The 24888-nt window shown below is 33.8% G+C and overlaps 1 protein-coding gene across 2 annotated transcripts in view; it reads right to left on the minus strand.

The window, feature by feature from the left end:
- LOC118189056 (uncharacterized) overlaps window positions 1-24888 on the minus strand; it is a 293031-nt gene that overhangs the window by 18151 nt on the left and 249992 nt on the right. For both annotated transcript variants that reach the window (XM_085825859.1, XM_085825858.1), the window contains exon 2: window positions 8119-8272. In XM_085825859.1, coding sequence (XP_085681985.1) covers window positions 8119-8238 — 120 coding nt within the window. In that variant the 5' untranslated portion in view covers window positions 8239-8272. The remainder of the gene's footprint in view (window positions 1-8118; window positions 8273-24888) is intronic.

The following is a 24888-nucleotide window of genomic DNA, read 5'->3' on the forward strand; positions in this document are numbered from 1 at the left end:
GAAAAAATTCAATTCATTGCAGCTTACAGATTTCACCTCTTTACCACAAAGCTACATTACTCATTATTTGGCAAAGTCAAAATAAATATATGCTGCATTATTTTATAGTATATTTCATTTTTATTTATAAATAATGAGAGAAATATATCTTCGATTTCGAGAGAACATTTAATGCTTATTTGGCGTGTATATTTCACAGTTTTTTAACTCAGCATATTATATCTTAAATGATAGTTATTTACAAACATTTACATTTACATGGGAGAACTGAATATATCCATGGTATTTTGCATAATCGCTGTACAAAAATTTATGCCTATTCCCAGCTTCTGAAAGCAATAAGAATACAAGGAAACTGTAGATATTAAAAGCTTTGTTGCTAAAATTCGCTCCTTAAAACATTTAAGGGATATGCGTTCGATATGAAACAACCATGCAATCGATTAATTCTTTACTAAAAATGAAGGAAAAAGATTAAAAAGGAAAGTTATCAAAATATTTAAATTTTACTTGCAACATCAAAGACTACGTCTTCGATAGAGAATGAAAATTAACTCGTACCATTAATTATATAGCAGCAGGGCCGGATAAAGGGCGACTGGAGCGATTGGGCCCAATCGGGCCCCGCGTTACCATCAAAATGACCAAAAAAAATTTCGAAATTTAAAGCAAATTGCTTTTGACGATAATGGATAAATTATGAATTATTCAAATAATTAAAAATATATTTATTTTAAGTTCGCATTGCTGGGTGAGATTTATTAATGTGTTTATTATTATATAATATATACTTTATAATATAGAAAACTGATACACGTAAAAGTTCATGTCAAATGTATTGAATTTAATCGGGATAGTCCCATATTAGAGAGATTTTGCACTACGTACGTAAACTACTATGCAGATATATGCACGCGCAACTAGTTGCGCAACCGTACCAGCCAGTGGTGGATGTATAGCTAGTATCAAATGTCAATTGTTTCTTGCATTTCTAGTTCGCTATTCTTTTAATCGTTTTAATTATTAGAGTCGTATTTTGTGACTACAATTGCTAATTGTTTAATAAGGTAAGAACTAATTATATTACATAATCTTTATTAACAAACAATTATTTTTAAAATTAAAAATTTAAGTATATTATGTGATTAAAAATGGAAACCTAACCTACAATTTTACCATTAGATGTCGAATCCACTGGAACGAGAAAGAGAACATATGAAAAATCAAAAAACCATTCGGTAGCTATGTTAAAATGTACAAAGCTTCAAAAAAGACTTTCTGCTGAGCAAACAATAGATAGTGTTCAACAGAAGTTGTTGAACCAAGAAAAAATTCGTTTGTATAAGATATTTGAAACGATTCCCGCAAAGAGGAGAGAGGGCCCCGCAAAAAATAAATCCAATCAGGCTCTGCACCTATTCGATCCGGGGCTCTATAGCAGGAGACTAGAAATAATTTACATGAGCTGAATAGCAGTGAATATGATATCTCAACAATATGATTTAGCCAAACGGACATCAGTAGTTTAAAAACGGACTAATAGAGCGCAATGAAGCAGAAGCTGTTGAAATATCCTTAAAAAAAAAAAAAAATTCGAGACTAGAGAACCTATTTTTGAAAATTAGAAATGCAAGGAAAGACAGGAGGAGACCATAGAAGTGCACTAATGCAAAACGAGGAATGTATTTAACATTAACAGCCAGAAGAAAAAAGACAATATGAAGGTCACTTATTTGCATTAGCATCTTCTGGGAATTATTGACGCAAAAGTTTCAACTTTAACCTGTTGAAAACTTACGCCATACGGTTGGTTTGAATGATCACAAATCTGTAGCTCAGTTCGTGTGCCTTTAATAGGTGCCCAAAATGCCGGATTTACGTATAAATTGCACTTAGGGCCCCCACACCAGCTACCAACACCACAAAATAACTGTGAATTATCGTAAGGAGTGTCCAACACTCCTAGTAATATAGCAAGAATAAACTATTTAATCAATTTGCATTATGCCAACCAAACGAATTATGTCTATTATCTGTACCGCAATATGTAAATAAGGACCATCTGTACCTGTTTATAAATGTATCTTAAGTACAATCACCATGTAGTTATGTTTTATGTATGTATATGTATAATGCACCCAATGCTTCTATACTCAATGTAATTATGCGCCTTGTACTTGTATATATATATATGTTCTAGTATAAATGTTACTGTATTGATCATTAACTGTATTAATCATTGCTGCATTATTGTATTAATATTATTTAGCATCATCAAATTAATAGCACCATTTGAACCTTATTACGTACTTTCAAGTCCACGAGACTAAGGCACTATGTGCATTAAGATTGTGAGCCCAATGATTACTATGTGCCTAATAATATGTATATATATCCTCGTATATATGATAATGTAACCATGCATCCGAATATAACATCACGCAACATGACACTTTACCGCATAGTGTTAATCTAAAGTCTTAATTCTAAAAACCCCATTGCATTAACTAACTTCTATAGCATTATTATTATATATATATTTGTTTATATATTATGTATCGTCTGTATATGTACCATGTATATAATGCTTATAAATCCAATGATTACTGCGTGCCTAATAATTGTGTATACGTGTTTTAGTATGTATATAACTGCATCCATGGCTCCGCGCATATCATCCTGTAGTATGGCACTGTACCTCATAGCGTTAAACTAGGATCTTACACTAAAACTAACAGCACCAATGAATTGTTCCAGCATTGTACTAATCTTATGTATTATGTACGTATATGCATAGTGCATCTAATAATTATGTATCCTATGTTAAGTATGCACCTAAAATAGTTGTATATTTTTATATATATAGTATTAACAAGTAGAAATATTACTGTATTCATGCGTCAGTATTTAACACTGTGTAACATGAAGCCGTTTCGCATAGTGTTAAACTAGAATTTTACTATAAAATTAACTGCGTTTATTACTTTCCATAGCACTGTATTATGAACCATCTGTTTATATATGTATATGTATACCATGTACCTAATGTCTGAGAATCTAGTGATTATTATGTGCCTAAAAGTTGTGTATATGTATATTAGTATATATATTAGTTTATCCATCCAATCGTCTACAGCATCATGTAACATGTAAAAATAACAGCACCAATTACTTGCCCTAGCATTGTATTAAGAAACTAATATATGAATATGTATATGTATTATGCGCCTATTGTATATGTACCCAATGACAATTATGCACCCTATAATTGCTTATAAATGCATTATTTTAAAAATACTATAAAATTTATTGCATCAATTATCATCAACGGCACTCTACAATGTACCATCTGCTCATGTATATAAATGTGCCATGTACCTATTGATTATGAAATCGAATGATATAAACATTGTAAATAGGTATAGCATTGTAAATAGGAAAACAGTATAGCATTGTAAATAGGAAGCTGTACCCATGCACCCGCATACATTTCTACGTAACGTGACACAGTAAGGCAAAATATCAACGTGGTATCCTATTATGAAATTAAATAAGCACCTATTACTAGTTATAACATTATTTTATGGATCTAGAGTTTCAGTATATGAAGTAAGTACGAAATGTTTATGTCACCAATGACTATTGTGTACCAAAATATAAGCGTATATACGCTTTTGTCTATATGTAATTGTGTATGTCCTTGTTTATATGTAATTGTACCCATGTATCTACTAGTGTTATCACATATCTTGGCACTGTATAGTTAATATACATCTATTACGCACTGAAAAATCATGTACCTAATGTGTCTGTATATATGTATATGAATTTATGTTCTGTATATATGATAATGTAACTATGCATCTGCACATTTTATCCTGTAACACGGCACCGTATCGCAAAGAACTAACTAGAGCCCCACTCTGAAATTAATTGCACCAAAGACACTGTACTACACAGTACTAATCTAGGGTCTAACTTTTAATTCACTGTACTAATTACTTATTCCAGCATAACATTGCGCACCTAATATTTCAGTATGTACATGTCTTCTGTAATCTAATGATAATGCTTCAAAGGGTCATAGTGTACTCAACATATGAGTACACACGTTATGTATATATGCTATCGTATCCATGCTTTTGTATACAGGTTGTAACATGGCAATGTATTATCCAGTGTCTAACATTAATTAGCTTTAACGCCACTGTATTAAGTACCAAATTTGTATGTATGTTTATATATTAGTATATTAGCACAATGAACACGTATGGTTATCTAGATAAAGGTGGACGTGGCGCTATACCGATTAACCGTATTGGTAGAGGGGTGGTGCCCACGTCCTCCGTCGCATGTCGCATGTAGCAATTGGGGGCTGCCTGCCTCTACACACTGAGGTCATAGCCTTCGACGATGCCACTTTCGTAGTTTGTGGTTAAGTCTAGGAACATCTTTCAAAACAATTGCAACGAGACAATCTCCCTTTTCGCCAACCTCTGTGCAGAGAAAAAACTAAAAATCTCAGAAGCAAAGTCGAAATACATTGTGTACCATAAGCCGGGGCAAACTTTAGTTAGAAACCTGTGCATTGCAATGGTAGGCAGAACGATCAAGAGGGTGAAAGAGTTGAAACTTCTCGGAATGGTTTTGGATGAAGACTTTTCCTGTGTTCCACACCTCAAACAGCAGCGACAAAAAGTTCCATCACATAGCTAAATGCGGGATGCAAACTGGGGCTTACGCCCTCCCATTTTAAAGATATTATACCAAACAGTTGTGGAAAAAATATTAACATATGAGGCGGCAATCTGGGTCGTTCCAATGACCACCAGGAAGGAGCGGCTCCTCTACAGCGCGCAGAGGCATTTTGCACTAACAATAACAAGAGCCTATCGTACAACTTCGACTGTGTCTGCTTTGGTTCTGGCAGAACTCACTCCACTTCCACTAAGGGCAGTCCAGGAAGCAGTTGTCTCAATAGTTTCACAGCTTAGGGCAAGCATCACACATGGAGATGTAGCCTATGATCTTCTAAACTATGAAACCGAAAGCTCAAGGCTAGCCATTCACCCATCCCAGTATGGCCTGGGAGTAGTTTTCTATAATCCGGTTTTCACCCTAAGTGTTGAAGGTGATTTTCCCGCAATCTTTAAAGATGGTTCGAAGATAGAAGAGGAAGTTGGGAGCTCCTTTGTAGCCTACGAAAAAGGTTCAGTCATAGACACATGGAAAGGCCGTCTTAGCCCTGGAAACTCCTTTTTCCAGACCGAAGATATGGCAATACAAGAAGCAATCGCATGGTTAGTTCACAAAAAGAACAGACATGTTACCATTTTCTCCGAAAGCTTATCGGCAATTCAAGCCATAAAAAATCCAACACATTCAGCACCACTAATTACGGATGTGCAGAATTTATTAAGGAGTGCAAATACAACAAGTATACGCATTTTTTGGGTAAACGCTCATGCTGGTACCCAGGGCAATGAGCGAGCGGAGGCCTTGGCTAAGGAGGCGGCACAAAGTATCAACGCAACCCAAATTGCAATCCCGCTTCCTAAATCCCATCTAAAAAAACAACGACAGCAACAGTACTAAGGATGTGGCAAAGAGGACTGTTCAACGACACAGAAAAGCCGAAGGACCTACGAATTTGTTCATAAAGTAAGCACAGATCGACTTATTTCAACCCTTTTTCTTACGAGATTCATTACCGGACATGGCCCTTTCCCTTCTTACTTTGCGGAAAGAGGTACAAGCAGAACAGATATCTGCATATGTGGCGACACAGGACTTCCAGACCACTACCTCACCAAGTGCCCCCTGACTAAGGACTGGCACATGAAGTTGCCTACAACGGAGGTAGCCGCTTTCAAACGCTTTTTGATTAAGCAGCCCTCATTGCTTAAAATATTGCATAGTATCATGACGAAACTAGAGGCGCTGGGGCATCACCTTTGCCAGAATAATAGTAGTATGATAGTCTTGGAATCTGCTGACATTCTTGTGCACTAGTGATACCCACAAAGTCTTTTAGCCACAGCCTGTATACATGAAAGCTCTTTCTCACGTTAAGACATAGTACTACTTCCATTTGTAACAATGCAGATATTAACTCCTATACAAGTCACCGTGCATAATTAGTGTAGCTACTCTATACAATGTGATATGTGTATTACAGCATAATAGTAAAAGATAGTTGCAGGGTTTGGACAACACCCAAGTAGTCTTAGAAAGCCGTCCGGGCGTCCAGCCCTGCTGTCACCTGTAGCAGTTGGGGATGATAATACCAAGCCACATTGTGCTTTGCTTGCGGATTATTTCCTTTTTAACAAAGAATTCTCCAAATACATTGTTAAGCATATATTCCAGACATAGAGCCTGTAGAGACATTAGGTGTTTTTGGAAGCAGGCAAGATGAAAAATGTGAAACGCCTTCGCCGGGAATCGAACCGTGGACCTCTGGAATACGCGCCTAACGTGCAGACCACCTCACCCCGAAGGCATGTTAAGAAGGCCGGAGAAATACCTTATAACCCTATCAAATATATTTAGTACATTCTAGGGAGGAAAAATACTGATCATCTGTCATCTCAAACAGTTCAGCATCTGAAAATCCCACAGAAATGGCATAGAATACGCTACCCCCTTTCTTGGAAACCTCGTTGACTTCATGCCTAACTCATTATCGGGACAATGGCGTTTGGTTCTAACATGCCAGATGTTGTGCCCATATGACGATGACGAAAGCAAGCAGGTAATGCTCTTCTCTGTGCTTTCACATATGGATACGTTCATCCATGATGCTGTAGGCAGAACCATGATTCATCTGAAAAGACTACATCCAGTGTCGTCATTCGTCGCATCACTGTAAACGCACATGTTTTTCTTGCAGCTTTCAAGGAAACAATGGCCGCCATGCTTACAGTCTGTGGTGCTGTTGCATTGTTCGTGCGGACAGTTGTCGTCTGCACACGATCCAAGTTCCTGACTCAGCTGAAATCCTGCATGGAAATCAGTCTGGCCTTCCTGAATGCCATGCAGGATTTCATATTCAACTGGCAATAATTTGATCCCAACCAACACGAGCAGCAATGCAGCGAAATGATGAGCTACAGTCCCGATAGGTAACGATTTCAATACGAATTGGTGGAAGTTGTTCCTTCTTACACGAGGCATTACACGACCTTTGCACAAACATTCAATATTCAAATGCGATTTCCAAATGAGAAATCCAACTTCAACTTTACACTTATAGCTGAAGCTATTACGCGAAAGCTTTTTTTTTTTTCCCCACTAGAAATCCACTGCCCAGTCCTCCCATTTATGTACAATATAGTTGGCATTACTCAAACGTGTTTTGTGCGCAGCGCTGGAACGTTAATCGCTGCATGTAGTACCTTTCATGCAAATTTGACGTTTGTTCCATGCCGCACTCATGGTGTAGCCATTTTAATGGCCAGCAGCGTATACATAAAATAAGACTGCTCGAGGGAGAGGATAATTTGAGGATAATACGAAATACTATTGATTATGTAGCGCACAAAAATACAGTTTAGCACTATTATAATGAAACAGCATCGGTAGAAGATATGAGAATAAAACGTTTCAGAATATATGGATAAACAATAGTTTCAGCAAAATTAATTTTTGTAACATTTTTTTAAATGCAGAATAATGTAACGCTATAAAATTATTTCAAAAAATTTACGTTATGATAATCGTTTTGGGAGTTAAAGTTCTTTATATAATAATTTGCAACGTGATTTCTTTTAAAATGTCCCAGAGTGGTTTTTGGATATGAAATACTGGCATTCGGAGTACAAAAGAATTCTATTATTGATATCAGACGCCTGTTCAAGGCGTCACATGACAAAATAAGGGTTAAATAACGTTTTATGTAACAGCAAAAATATTTTTGATCAAACTCAATAAATTTCGCTAACTAGAGAGATATTATTGTTTGAACACAGCCAAATAGAAACACAAGATTTTACACGATGTAACATAAATTGAATGTATTCTGAAATAAAATTTGTACAGAAAATGAAGAAGAGAATAAAATATAATTTCAAATTTCTTGTCATGTAAATAATATGTTGTTACAGAAAGTTAACTCACCTTGAATTCGAAATGTTTAGTTTGTTTTGGAAAAAGCGCCTCCTGTAGCAAATGTGGAGGCAACTCCGATGTCAAATCGGGTCCCCATTTGTATGTGTTGGAAGCTGCACATGCCCACATCGCCAAAACCAATACTAAGCATGCGAGAGTGAGGCTGGAACAAGATATCAAATAAGAACTTATTATAATAGTAAATTTAAAAAATAAAGAAATAAATGTAAATAAATATAAACATATTAGTAAATATTTTAGGAAATTTATTTGACTTTTATTAAATACATAGAAAATTGTAGGATTCCAATTTAAAAACTATAGAATTTGTAGAACCTTGTTTCATAACTTTGAAATATGTTATTTAAAGAGAGAAACGCTAATTTAAAAACCACACCTGTATTTAACTTCTGGTGTTGAAAATGAGAACAAGTGGTTTCCATAAAATCATAACTCAGACATGAAATGATCTGCGTGTCGGAAGTTAAAGTTGAAAGTATTTTTTTTTTTTTTAATTCTGAAAAGCATACTTGGTTTCTCTTCCAAAGGAAAGATTTTGTTTTTGCAGACGAATGTTTTAAACATATATTGTTGAATGCTCTAAACATATAATATTTGTGTTACAGGTAGGAACAAACACACGCAGCCAGCCCTTTCACCTCGATTTGAACTTAACTTAAATGATCAGTATTAAAGCGTATTTACATACCCAGACTATTTTTAAACCAGATAATGGGAAAAGAATCATTGATCTTTGACCATCGAGATGAAAAAGGGAAGAGGAAACATTTTTCTAGCAGAGATCAATTCAAAACAAAGCTTTAAAAATAATTAAACATCCTTGTAAAAATTTCGTGTAAATGGATATGAGTGATTTAAAGTTCATTTCATTTACGATTAAGCGAAAACTTTATTTACAATGCTAGAAATAAGTAAAATAGAAATACTCATAAATGAAAAATTAAAATTATGCATGCGCAATAATATTCGCCTGGAAAAGCTTCCCACTCTACATAGTTTTCTTCTTAAAGTATTAAATTTAGATCTATTATATAAATAAAGATGGAAATTCGATTAAATTCTCAGATGCGTGTAATTCTTTAAAACGCTCAAGAATTATGGCAAATTCTTGTACATACTTCAGGGTGCTAATAACCAATTTCAGCAAAAAGAAATACTTAATTAGTCATTAAGTAAATATTAATCTTTGATTGTAAATTAATGAATAATGTATGTATTTTTTCATACTTACATTCATGTAAGTATGAAATTGTAATTATCCCAACTTATTTGTACAAATTACTCGACATTTCAAAAGAATTAAAAAAGGGACGTATTAAGAGGGGGAAAAATTCTGAAAATTTTCGGATTTTATATTACATTTTGCGTTTTTTACATTTGCATACACGTAAGCGTTCAGAAAGCATTTGGGCTAATGTTCCTTTGGACTGAAAAAAACAGCTGTCCTTTAGAATTTCAGATAAGCAGTTTCGCGCGCTGGAGATAAAAGTGTTTTTTTCCGCACAGTGTTGCCACTTTTCGTTTCGAAATCGTTGAGTTTGTTAATCAAACGTTCATTAAAGTTTTACAAAATTTGAAGTACAGAATAAAATATTTAAAAACAGCATTTAGAATCTCTGATAAATCCTTCATCTTTAGAATTTCCGATAGACAGTCTTGCACGCGCTGGAGATAAAAATGTTCCCCCCCCCCCCCAAAAAAAAAAAAAAATTCAAAATTCGGGCGTCCAGGTTACCATGTTTGGGTAGTGTTATTCAAAATTTGATGGCTCTAGGTACCGCCGTTTTTTTTTCATAATGCGACAAACATACATACATTCATGCAGATTCTTCATTATTTAATTTCTTTAAATATAATACGGGGCTCTAATATTTGGTGGCAACAATATTAAAACTGATTTGCCGTTTACAATGAAACGCCACAAAATACCGTTTTGAGACTAAGAGCCCTCCTGGATTAGCGCTGCTTTGGGCTAAAAATTTTAATATTGTTATTAAGTGACACAAAAATAATTGTTCTAATTACTATTTTAAAACCTTAAACAAAACAAAGTGATTTTTAGGAAGAAATCTTCTTTTAAATTTTAAATTTTCGAGTTGAAAATATATGCTACGAATAAAGCAAACTTAATCTTAACCTAATAATCTTCTTAAGGAAACTAAACTTAAACCGCTCTGTTGGAATTAAGTTTTATCAATTACTCTTGCTCAGAAAATATTTTTATAACTGTAACATTTATATTTGCTGTGAATTTCGGACAATAACATATCATTATAACTTTTACGTAATATCAAAAAGCCGAACGTCATTTTTAAAGAAATCGAAAGCTAACTTAAACGTGTTTGCACAGAAGCAAGCTGCACCGGATCAACAAATGAAAATCTGATAAAGCAGCTCGCCTGATCCGTCTGGTAAGACAAATGTGGGTGAAAGCATTCCGCCAGACTCTGGGTCACTTTTACTGTGACCCAATTACGACGTCCTCTAACAATTCAGATATTATCAGGTGTCAGGTTGGAAGCAGTCAGAAACGTGGAAAGAAAAGATGTTACGGATTTCGATTTGACACCCAGAGCACGCACTGTATCTTAGCGGTTATTAGGTTCGACAGCACTTCCCGGTATATTCAAAGCATCATTAGGAATTCGTTTAACTTTACCACTACGATGCTTTCTAAGAATCAGTTTCTACCACTTCTCTGAAGCTACAGCTGACCGTATAAGGTATTTCTCCCGCCTTCTCCAAAAAATCCTAATAATTCTACAGTGGCGCCCGAACTAAGAGGGTGGTGGATGATGATTCTCCAACCCCAGGATTTGGCGATTGGGTTCCCCAATCCCCAGTCGCCCTTTAAAAGGGGGGTATATAAGATATTTCTCCCGCCTTCTTAGTGTAGTGGTCAGCACGCCGAGCGCGTATTCCAGAGGTCTGTGGTTAGATTCCCGGCGAAGGAGTTGCTCATTTTTCATCTCTCCTGCTTTAAAAAAATAGCCTAATGTGTCTACAACCGTAAAGTAACATAATATATTTTTTTTAAATTTCGCCTCGATGAACTATAATTTTCCTGTTCAGAAATTTGGCTGCATGGGCGTTTTCGTGGTTTTCCCCATGTGTAACGTGTATACGAGCCAGTTTCCCTTAGAAAGTCCTCCACGAAGGCATCCCTCCCCTTAGGCAAATAGCCCTCGAGCCTTTGCCATAATCACACACACACACACATGTTCAGAAATTACTAACAGAGGATACCATGTTACTTACTTATCTCATTTTGAGTGAATGCATTCCAGGCAATGGATATTAAAATCTCAAATCTGCCATTTTAATAATAATGTACGATAGACAACATTCAAACCTCTACATTTATGCAAACATGTTTCATAAATACACGTATAAGAAAGATGCTGCAGGGCAGAGCAGATAAAATAATTCTCTACGCAGTTTTAACCGGTTAACAGTTAACAGAAATACCGACTTGATTCCGTTGAACTCTAGAATTTAATCATTAGTTGCAGCGTTTATAGCAAACATTTTGCAATTAAACTCAGGAAATTTTGTGACATTAACATTCTAACTGGCCAGATCATGTTCATGGTTTTTTATACTTGCACTTAATTTACATCTGCTCTCAGAATTTAAAGGATATTGTAAATTAGTTCGCATCAATAATTAATCATTTATTTGTATGCAATTAAAATTTCATAATTTAAAATTTAATTTTAATTAACTTTAAATTTCCTTTATACGAATTGAGAATGTTTGTTAAATACGTTAAAGAATATTTTTATTGTCACTTTTAAATAAATACGTCTACGTGCAAACAATTAAAATAATTACGTCTACTTAAAACGTACGCGTGGAAACAATTAAGGATATTCATCAGAAAAAAACAAATCTGATGTGTACACCACATGACTTACTTGTACGGAATATTAAATTATACCCATTTTTCTTGCATTTCATTTAAACTTATTTGATTGAATTAAATCTACTTCGTCGATAGCGCATAAACCACAATTGAATAAATGCACTCTTTAAAATTCACTATATTTATTTACCATAGCGACACTCTAGGTTCACTTAACAGCCCTAGGTTCACTTAATTCTAGGTATTTCTGATTCAATTAATTCAGTTCTCACTTCACGACAAGGCGCAAATACATTAAAACTCAAGATGCCCGTATTGAAAATTATGAAGTAAATCTTAAACACTTATTTCCTCGAATATATTGCAGAATTAATTACGTATGATTTAATTTGCAATAATAAAAGAAGGCGGTATCTTTGTTATTGCGAGGCTTACTTTCTCTAGATTGGCAACAAATCTACTATTCTGTTGTTTCAAATGTAAGCAAGCAATGGCCGACATGGCAAAAATTATTAGGCTTAGCGGCACTTAAACGACTTTTAAATTGTTGATAATTCCAAAAATATTGCATACAGATTTACTAAAGGCATAAAAACCTTAACCGGAAGATAAGAACAACATAACTCAATCATTTTTAAAGCAAAAAGTGCACAATTTACAAACATATAAGAATAAAGAAACTGATCTCTTCAAAGACAAACCTTAGGACAGCTGACACTTTTTACAAAGTGCCTATTATTAAGTTTACATTTAGGCTTTTTGATTATTTTAGAAAAAAAAAAAATATATTTCTTTGAACGTTATCGTTTGCGTAATTCGTGTGAAAAAAAGTCAAAAAATTAAAAGTAAGCAACATGAATCATTGAAAATACTTTTGTTCTGTCGCTTTCAGCATATTAAATTTAATTCTTAGTTAGTTATTATTCCAATCATTTCTTCTTGTAATACGAATTTGTGAAGCATTAATATCTGCTTAAAAATAAACATTTTCTAATAATAATCATTTGAGAAAAATTGTCTTATAATAATCATTTGAGAAAAATTTTCAAATGATTATTATAAGACAATTTTTTGTTTATTATTTAATTCTGTTCACTAGTTTAACTTATTATAACAAAGCCTGTGAGGATTATCTCTCCAAAGAAAGTAATGTCTTTGTAGAGGATTTTCTGGGACAAAATGGCCCGTATACAAATTGCATAATGGGAAAACCACGAAACCTCTTACACAGGAAGCCCGTTCTCCGAAGTTAGAACCCAGATCAAATTCCTAACATTCAACTGTCTTATCCAATCGGCAACAAGTATTTACAGTAGTTTAACTGCATTAGTAAAAATTTGGTCCGCAAGTTAGAAACATCCAGAAGTATTTAAAGTTACTTATTGCCAAAAAATATAATGCAAAGTTTTTACGCGGACACATACGCATACACGTACACGAAAAAAAAGAAACAAATATTACCGAAACTTCTATATTTCCTTGTAATTCAAATTAATTTGTGCATTACTATTGCGAATGAAAACAGTTATTACCAGTTTTCTTGTGAATTGTCATTTGCTCCGGAAATATTTGCATCTGGCAAAGAAAATTAGTTATTAACTGTGCTGTTATTTATTTATTTACTTTTTGCATTGCAGTTTTATCAAAAGGGAAGGAATTATAATTGTAACTCCCAAAACGTTTCGATCAGTTAAAACAGCGATTTAATTTCAAGAACCTATTCTATTTTTTAATTCGTAATAGCGCAACTCTTATTTCATTATCATTTCTCTTCGATGCAAATATGTGGAATTAAACTACTTTAAATTTCTGCGGTTGATAGAACCAAGGAGGTTAGAATAAATGGAGTAAACCTCCTTCATATGTCTTATGCAATAAAAACGAAGCCATGAAACGTCAAGGTATGACATCACGACTTATCATGGCCGCTGCCATAGGCGAGTTTTAGGTTGGTTTTATTTGCATTTTCTTCGGTGTTTTCTACATGTTAGCTTTCATCAATAAATATTTATAAATCTCCCATTTTAATTTTAGTACTTAACATTAATGATTCTCTACTTAGTACACAGAAAAAACACAAGGATTGCAAATAGTTTCAAATTCAAAAAAATCTTGGTACACGAAAATATTTAAGTGGTAACTATATGACATGGTAAAACTTAGAACACAAATGGAAGTTTCAATGGTATATTTTACGCAAATTTTGCCTATAGACACGTTTTTGAGCCTCCGCACGTTGATATTTTGCTCTTAAAATCAGTATAATTTAATTTAACAATGGCGGCTATGATAAGTCGTGAGGTCAAGTTGTTGACATTTTCTTGGCTTCATTTTTGTGACGTCATGCCTACTCCATCTATTCTAACCACTTGGATAGAACAACAATGCTTACCTGAAAATATATTTATAAAAGGGGGCGATAGAAACAAACGAAATAAATAACTCTATTAATTATTAATAAGGAACTGTTTTTAAGAGAAATAGTTTTATAATAAAAATGAATATAAAAAGCAAACTTAGCATAGAATATTTTGTATTGAAACTAATACTCTTGCTAATATAATTCGATAATAGAAAGTTCCATGTATTATTATCACAATTAATCTTTTCATTGCAGTTATATGAAACATTTCTAAACGTAAAAGAATTTCTGTTTGGTTTTCTGGCTTTCTTCAAGTGAGAGGTGGCCAGACAGTCACAATCGCTGAACAATGCCATTTTTATCTTGGTTTAATTGTCGAGTGAAGAAAAATTGTTGCCGAAGACTTACTGAAATGTTTCCTCTTTTCGCACCTAAGGACGAACTAGCCCCCGCAGAGTAATCTTCGTGACCAGCATGCTTTCCACAATAGATAACTCTCATTGTGTTACTGTAATTTTAGCGAAGCAGATTGCAATGAAACCTAGAAATTATTCTCTGAAACTATCGTGGTAACGCGTCATTGATAGGTGGCACAGATATAGAGGGAAAGATTTGAAATTTGATATAAGTTTTATTAATAGAAAGGTAGTTTTACATGAACTATTTTAAAGCGCAGTCAGCATTTTCTTAATGGATTTTCTTATTTTATAAAGTCAGTATAAAAAGCCAAATTTTTTATTTACAGAAGACACTTATTACAAATGTTGAAAATGTTTTGGAAGCATTTTCTGTCTTATTCTGAGAAACTTAGAAAATACATGTCTAGGATCCACTTTTAAGAAAATAAAGTCTCAAATCACTTTCTTTGAATGCTCTGTAGGCTATAAAATTTGAGCTTCTTCTCTCCCATAAATTACTTCACACAAGTTTCTCCGACTGAAATAATACAAAGCCCCCGCTGCCGATAAAGAATTTCGGAAACAAAACCCTTCTGAGTAAAACGCGAAGAAAACACTTTGCCCACTTCCCACTATAGAAAGAACGTAAGTTAATTAATGCTTTTTCTGGCCTTTTATATCTTCATGTACATTCCCTTTTCTTATTATATTTTAAATTAAAATTTTTAATTTTTGATTGGTTTTTGCAAAGATTGCATTATATTTCTTATATTTCGTAATTTTCTAATGTTTATTTCAATTACTTTGAGTTCTATTTCATAATGCCAATTTCCAATGCTTAATTTTTTACAAATAGTTTTGAATTAAAATGCATAAACACGAGGGTGTCGGGGGACAATTATTCAAGTAATTTATCAATTTTACTGCATAAATTGCTTTTCACTCAAAATTGAATTAGCGAAAATGCTTAATCGGAATGAGTTCTTTAGTGCTCTGCATTGGTTCTTGATCCCTTCAATTCACGGAAATATTAAACTTAAATTGCCAGTTTGGCATCGCCTTATTACTTGAGTAAAGGACGAAAAACCTTCGCATTTATTTCTTAATTATTGTTCATTGAACGGGAGTTGGTTTGTTTCCCTTGAAAAGTCAACTAATTTCCGATCAATGTCAATGATTACTTGCTTTTAATTTAATTTCTTTTTACAATTGAAATTTTGTTATTCATGATTTAATTCAAGTCCCCGTTAAATATTTTTAACAATTTACATTCAAGTTACTTTAAAACAATTTTCGATATTAAACTTACTAACTATGGATTCACTCTTTTTAGATAATTCTACTAAAATTAATTAATCTTAGAAGAAAATATAATCAATATTTATTTAGTAAATAAATTATATATATACACACACACAAGAAAATCCGAAAGCTTCCATTTTAAACAAAATGTTTAAAAACAGCATAGCTTTAGAATTTCTGATAAAAAATCTCGCGCGCTGGAAATAACTTTTTTTCTCCAACAGTGTTGCCTTTGCTCGTTTTGAAATCGTGGAGTTTGTCAATCAAAAATTTGTTGAAGTTCTACAAAACTTGAAATAGATAATAAAACAAATTTGAAATTCCAAATTCGGTCTTCCAAGTCCCCATGTTCATTGGAGGACTACATTATCCAAAACTGGATGACTCTAGGTACGGTTGTGTTTTCACAATGCGAGAAGCAGACATGCATTCATGCATATTCTTCATTATTTAGTTGCTTTAAATATAATACATGGCGATAATATTGATGGCAACAGTTTGAAAAGTAAACCAACGCAGAAAGTGAAACGACGCAAAATGACGTTTTGAGGCTAATATACCCCTTTCAGTCTAACGCCCCTTTGGGCTAAAAGCTCCTCATAGCAACAGTTGAAAGAAAAACCATTTTAATATTTATTACATTTTCAGTATCTTTCTTTCAGTAGACTTTTCAGTAGACAGAAATCTATTAATTTAATTGCTAAATAAAGACAGTTAAAAGTAATCGGAAAATTTGATTAAAATTGGAATGATTGCTTTTCGACAGCGACGTGCTTTGCTATAAATAATTATGAATTATTTGTGTATTTTCCCTCTTAAATCAGAACCCGTTCCGTATTTTATTTGAATAAAAAGTGATAATAAAAATACCAAACGAAAAAAAATGTTTAAGCACGGCAATTAATTATCTGCAAAACACTATGAAATCCTGAACTTTTCAATTTCATATTAATAATTATTAAATTTTAATTTTAATGGGATTTCCTAACAAAACAGAAGTATTCATTACAAACTGCCGTTTTTCAAACTGTAAAACATGAGGAATTCGATACCTTTACGTGAACTTTAGTAATAATAGGCAGCAATTTATTGCCTTTTAAAACAGAGCTGCTTCTGCGAATTCAACTTCAGCTGGTTACCATCGCTAGTTGAATGTTGTAGCTACAGGAGCCTCGATAAATATCCCTCTGCTTGACGTTCTTCTCAATAGAAAGTCCCGTGACTTCCTCTTCAGCAATCATCTCATAAATATAAACTCGGCGACACTTTTTTCTCGACAATTGTCCTGTCAAAAGTTATTTAAAGCATAACATAAGCACTGGAAGGTCTGTTGCGACATCATTGTTCAGCAGGATGCGCCATATTTCTGAAAGGTCATCTCTTTCGTTAAAATTTTTGAATGCTCTCAGAAAATACGATAGAATTTGAGCGTAAATGGAGACGTACATAATCTTAATAAGCATACTTCCCAGATGTTACTATTAGAATTCAAATTATTAATTACAAAATAAATTTCAGAATTGAAAACCGGTTTGCTATTTCTTGCCGATATCAGCAGCAGCGGTTATAGTTAACTGCACTGCTGCAAATACATATAAAGTTTTTTGGGGAAAATATAATTTTATTGATTAACTAAACAGAAAAGCGATAAAAAATGACATGTAAAGAATAAAAAGGAATAAATTTATAAAAAAAAAGTAATCGGAAAGCTTTCAGATCTTATATTACGCCCAAAGGGGCGCTTTTTTTAACGTTTTGCCTGTTACCTTTATTTATTAAATATCATGTTCTTCTCACTTAAACCACATAAAATTCAGCTCAACAACAATATCACAAAATATTTAAAAATAGCATATCTTTAGAACTTCCAAAAGACAGTCTCGCGCGCTGGAGATAAAAATGCTTTTTTTCCCCTTACAATGTTGCCATTGGTCGCTTTGAAATCGATGAGTTTGTTAATCAAAAATTCGTTAAAGTTTTTACAGAATATGAAATAGGTAATAAAACAAATTCCAAATTTGGGCCTCCAAATGGCCATAATCGTGTGGAGATGCACGTTATTCAAAATTTGATGTCTTAAATCATCAAATCAAAATCTGATACGTTTGTTTTTTCACAGTGCGAGAAACATACATATATTCATGTAGATTCTTCATTATTTAATATCTTTAAATATAATGCAGGGCTGTAATATTTGGTGGCAACAATTTGAAAAGTGACGCGCCGTTTATAGTGAAATAACGCAAAATGTCAAAACCAAATCAATAGCCCCTTTGTGCAAATTGCCCCTTTGGACTAATAATACAGGGCGATAATATATGGTGGCAACAATTTGAAAAGGCTTTTACAGTGATTCAGTGCAAAATCCCATTTCGAGACTGATAGCCGTTCCGAGTTAACGCTTCTTTTTTGCTAAAAATGAAGTAATTGTTTATTCCAGTGGTCTTCAAACTATGGGTCGCAACGTTGCTGAAAAACTGGATGATAGGGATCCAAACATATAACATATACAGGGGTTGGACAAAAATATGGAAACACCTTTAAAAAAAACATGTTTCTTTGCTTAATATGGTGTAGGAAACCCGTCGGCATCCAAAACAGCTTGCAGTCTTCTCGGAATGGATAAATACAGTTCCTGTATGTTTGCCAAGGGAATATTATACCATTTTTCCTGCAAAACGGTGGCTTGTTCAGATAACGATGTTGGCGGTGGATAACGAGAACGCTTTTTCCGTTCCAATGTAGACCACAAAGGTTCGATAATATTCAGGTCTGGTGACTGTGGTGGCCAGGGGGAATGGGACAACTCATCCTCGTGCTCAGAAAACTAGTCCTGGACAATGTGAGCTGTGTGAACAGGGGCTTTGTCGTCTTGGAAGACACCATCACCATCGGGGAACAAAGTTTGTACCATAGGATGAACTTGATCGGCCAAAATGTTCACATAAGTCTTGGCAGTCATGTGCTCTGACACAGTTATCATGGGGCTAGCAGAAAACCACGATATGGCTGCCCAAACCATAACAGAACCCCCGCCATGTTTCACTCTTGGCAACAAGCAGTCTGTATTATAGGCTTGAGATGGCGTTCTCCAGACGTAAACTCGGCCAGAAGTGGGAAACAATGTGAAAGAAGACTCGTCAGACCATATTACTCGCTTCCACTGCTCTATAGTCCAGGCTTTATGACTTAAACACCACCTTTTCCTGTTACGGGCATTAGCATCACTGATGAGTGGCTTCTCAATTGCAGCATGGCCAGCAATTCCCTGTTTATGAAGCTCCCTTCTAATTGTTTTGGTACTCACAGGGTTCGGTAACACAACATTCATTTCAGCAGTAACTTTTGCAGCTGTGGTCTTCTTATTTTTCGTCACAATTGCCCTTAATGATCGTCTGTCACGATCACTCAGGACACATTTTCGTCCGCGCTGTGATTTAGCAGATGATGTTTTTCCGCTTTTCAAATATGCGGAATAAATCTTCGATACAGTACCTCTTGAAACACTAAACACCTCGGCTACCTTGCTTACGGAAGCGCCTACCATACGTGCTCCAACAATTTGCCCACGTTCGAAGTCTGTTAACTCTGACATAATGCAATGACAACCTCACATAACAGTACTTCGACAACAACTGAACTGTTTACCACATTTACGAAGTTGTATAGGTGGCGTCAGTAGTCAAAAACGCCAGCGCCTACATATTTCATTAAAATCAATCTTTCTTTTCAAACATGCATTTCACAAGGTGTTTCCATATTTTTGTCCATCCACTGTATATTCCTGAGAATATTGCGTCGTAATATGGCCCGAATACCTAAAATGGAGTAACGATCTTGAAAAGTTTGGGAATCATTGGTTTATTCTATTGACAATCAGAGATCATGTGAAATAATAAAGGGAATTTTAAGAAAAAAAGAGTTTTATAATTTTTCCAAAAAATTAATATAAATCTGAATTTAATTTCCAAGTCTAAAAAAATAAACTAAAGTAACAAAGTTTTTAAAACTTAAAAAATATTTAATTGCATAAATAACTGTTCCATGTGCTATTTCGTCTATCTACTTATCGACTTTTTACATGAATCACAGCATGTGAATGAATGAAGAGTGGAAAGAGAAGAAAAAAAAAATGAAAGTGAGAGTGAAGCGTGAGATGACAGGAATTTCTGATATATTATCAGAAAGGAATAAATGGGCAATGACTTTGAAAGCATAATTATCTTAGCGCTTATCTACAAATCAAGATACCACTGATTCTCAGTAAACAACTTTGCGGTGATTCCCAGTATAAAATAATTTTACAATGATTCCCATTATAAAATAAAATGGAACACTTAAGAGTGGGAAGGGAATGCTTGCTCTGTGTAATATGTTTCCTTCTTTATAGTAATTCGGCCCTGCTTCTGACATGATCCCTTTTTATTTCAGTGAGAATCACCCTGAAATTTATGATCGCGATTTTCAATGATTTGACACCAACAAGCACTTAGTCAGTAGTCTAATCACTGCAGTGTAGGAGAGGAAAAGAAGATTATACTAAAATAATTATAAAAATACCTTTCTGGATCACTTAAAATTTCTGAATTTCGAGACATTCAAAACATGAAGATGTACTAACACACAGCCATTCCATAACGTGCTACAGATAAAAAAATATTTAATATGCTATTTACTCAGTATCCAACTCTGTAAGTTAAAAAAAAATTAATTAATTTAAATTAGCATCATTGATTAATAATATAAAGCAACTAAAATTCCATAACGTACTATTTTAATCAACCTCACTCTTCTTGTTATCACTAAAGTTCACTAAAGTGCAGAAATCACATATTCTGCAGTGCTAATCTGTAGATTAACTAGAGCGATCCGTTAAAGTGCGGAAAATTGTTTCATTTCTGGAATTACCTAGGTAATTTGCAAATTACCTAGATGATCTACACATTATATACTAGGCACTCGTTGAAGTGAAAATAAAATCTTTGCTGGAACAACAGCAATGTTTCTGTAAGCTTAATCCTTTCCGGCACGCTACCTTTTAATGTCGGAGCTTTGATTAAAAAAAAAAAAAAATGGTAGGCAGTCTAATTAGGCCTAGAGGTGTATACAAATAAAATTTTGTGACGATAGCACTTATCGTTTTAGTTCTGTGGGTGTGCCCAAAGTGGCACACTCATTGAATAGAGCTTCGAAAAGAGTGCTGAAACGAGCATTGTTGTTAATGAACTGACCGGATGAGATGCGGAGAAACAAAGAATTTAGACTCTCAGTTGTCTTGGATGATCGGTGAGCCCAGTCTGGGCACACCTAGGGTTCGCCGTTTGAATTTAGACAAGATTTCAAGGTCAAAATTTAAAACTAATATCGAATAAGGAGATTAGCAAACAGCCAAAAAAATAACATAGAAATTTCTTTACAAACAATTCCTTTTATACCTTAAAAAAATCTGGAAGATTTCTTTGAAAAATGAGAGTCTTAAAAAACTAAGCATGGCTAAAATATATGGACTGGTTTGTGTTGAGCTGTCATTTACTATAAATAAAGAAGGTTCAGAGTAACCTATAGTAATCTATAAATCCTTTTTCATTCAATTTTTCCGTGCGTACAGAAGGAAATTTTTAGGTGTGTCCAGACCGGACACACCGTGCCGCAAAGGGTTAAAACAGCCCCGCCACTTAACACTTTTAAATTGTTGATCGGGCAGGGTTTCAGAATTCAAAATCTTTATATTGCGTTAATAAGTGAGCATAATTTTATGTTTTGCCAATTCATTTCCTTAATTGTAATAATGTTTTAAACCATTTTATTCCCTGTATTATAGTTTTTTTATTGATTGATGATTAATTTTAGCAAATAATTTGTTGATTGTTTGATTTCATTAACTTGATTTTTTAGATATCGAAAAATAAATAGATAACCTTATGTTAATTTAAGTATACAAAAAACGTTGTTGTTCTTACGACAAAGATCTTATTTTCAGTTTAACGAGAAACAAACTTTTGAACTTTAACAATACGGAAGACGTTAATGTGCACATCACCTAAGTAAAATCCGTAAAACTCCTGATTCCACACTTTAATGGAAAAGGTGATTTCTTTAATGGAAAAAGTATTTTCTTTAATGGAAAAAGTGATTTCTGATTTCTGCAGACTAACTGATTTGAAACCAGTTAGTCTGCAGATTAGTTAGGTAATGTGCACATTAACGACTTTCGCACTTTAGCGGTAACGTCACTATTAAGTTATCGGTGAGCGAAAAGCTAGTTCAGTCACCTGAAATACATTAAATGCTGATGTTTTCGGCATTAAATGCTGGTGTTTATAAGTATTAAGATTAAAAATTCAAATATCCTTGTCAAAACATGAAATGAAAATTACTGTAACGCTTGCATACACATAGTCAATTTTGCTTTTTTTAATCTTAACATAACAACAATAAAATAATTCTAATTAATACTGAATGTTTTCATCGATAAACTTTCTGAAATAAATTATTAATAATACATCTTTTATCAATACTCATACTTTTAGCATACAGAAATGAGCAGGCGTTTGCCTGAATTCAAATAATCGCAGTACAAAGCAAAATTAGTCTCATAAGAATATTTAAATGTTTTCATGTCATAAAATAACAATGTATGTTTTCCATTTTATATAACATACATCTACGATCGCACAAAATTACGGAGAATATTGTACCAAATGTTCATAAATGATACGATTTGTTTCCTCAGACAGTTGGTCAAAACAATGATTTTTTTTAAAATTATCGTTTACAGTTGACTTTCATAGAGGACAGTAAATCGCGTGTTTCAATCTTTTCTTTCCAACCTGATTGCCAGACAAATTAAAAAAAACAATTGCCTTTTAGGGGATTCAAAGCAAATGCGTCCCCCCCCCGAGTAGAAATTAGTGTCGGCATGGGTTGTAAATTCATCTTCTGTCCAGAAATTGCAACCAATGTCTGAGCAGATTTATTTAAAAAAAAGAAAAAAAGAAAAGAACAGCATAGTCATTTGAATTTGAATCGCTGTTTTGAATTTTATAACCAATCATTCTTTTGGCATAATGAGATCTGATGGTATTTATAATCAGCTAAATAACAGTTCGTCGGAACAGAAGAAAATTTTAGTTAGAAAATATAGAAACTATTAATCTTTGTAGAGGGGGAAATATAAAAAAAGTCAGCTATGATTTCTCTTGGATATAAGCCACCTATCTTCCAACTGTTACCAGGAAGTGCTATCCATTACTACATGAAAACATGCATAGGGGCATTTCATTGATTCCTTTCAAATTTAGCTTCCATATCATGGCAGCAAATCTGTTATCACATTTATAATCAGTACTATATATTTTGTTGCACATTTTTGACCACAAAGATATCAATAAATCAAGTTATCTTTATTTCTTTTGGGCATAACTGGCCACATCTGCTAGGTGACAATGTTGAAAGCGTTTTGACTGGTTTGAAACGTCAACATGACATAATTCGTAAAACGAATAATTAGAATTCGAAGTAGTCTGAAGTACAGGAGGGAGTAAAGCTATAAGGTATCTTTTCCTAGCGTGCCTTCGTGGTGTAGTGTTCCTGCACGCTGGGCCAGTATTCCGGAGGTCAGTGGTCCGATTCCCCGCGAAGACGGTTGCTAATTTTTCATCTTGCCTGCTTCCAAAAATACCTAATGTCTCTACAAAGCAATCAATAAACAAAAGCTGAAATGCATTACGGAAGGAAAATATATCACAGGGTCACCAGATATCGTCTAAGGTTGATATCATCATTAAGTTTTGAATTAAAGATGATGGATTTTCAGCATTTAGAGAAATTACAAGAAAGTTCTGGGTTAGTTTTGCAGAGTTTTTTAAAACCTTCTTTAAACCTAGGGACTATTAGAAATCAAGCTGTAAGTAACATTTAAGAATACTTTCAGTTTCAGAATTTCCGTAGTACATTCTCAGAAGACACAAGCACAAAAAGGATGCGAAATATTGTATTTTAAATGAGTAACTTGCTATATAGAAATAAAATACATTTTCGAAAAAAAATACGAAGATCTTGCGTTTACAAGATGATTCTGTATTTTGAAACTTTTGGAAGCAAATATAAGGCGTTGAGCTTAAGGAAGTTTTATGTCTGATCCCATATAATGGTACTTTTTTTACCAAAGGTCCGTTTTAATTATATATATGAACACAGAAAGTATTAATTAAGATACAATAACACGCCGAACAAATACTAATTTAGAAGTCAAACAAATATATATTATAAAAATTATAAACATATATATACAAATTTTGTTGTCTGATATTAAAAAAATTCTGTTGTCATTCCTTTCTTTCCATCAATTAGCTATAAAGTTGCACGTATTTTGCAGAAATTTAACTTTTGGGTCGTTTATTCTCCCATCAATAAAATTCCGAGTTCCATACTCAAGGACCCCATTCCGGATATGAATTCCTGGGGTATTTACAGGATTCCTTTCCAGCGTGGTTTAATTTACATTGGCCAAACTAAGAGAGCCGTGAAATTTCGCGTCAAGGAACATGAGGCTTATGTTAGAAAAAAGGAAACACAGAAGTCTTCTGTTGCCCAACATTGTTGGTCCGAAAATCACATTTTCAATTTTTCTGCTGCCAAAATTATTTAAAAAACATCTTCCATTTGTGAATTAGATTTTCTAGAGGCATTTCACATTCAAAAAAATCTTTCTGTTTTAGTTAACGACTCTAATTCCAATCCATCTCTGCCTTCAGCCTTTAAAGAAATTATGTTTAAGTTCTGGTTTCATTAACAGATGGCGCCAGTAGCTTATCTCCTGTCCAGTCTTT

The sequence above is a fragment of the Stegodyphus dumicola genome, chromosome 10 (genome assembly GCF_044657685.1).
Source record: "Stegodyphus dumicola isolate Sdum_Otavi_A_Nest chromosome 10, ASM4465768v1".
NCBI classification, from domain to species: Eukaryota; Metazoa; Arthropoda; class Arachnida; order Araneae; family Eresidae; genus Stegodyphus; species Stegodyphus dumicola.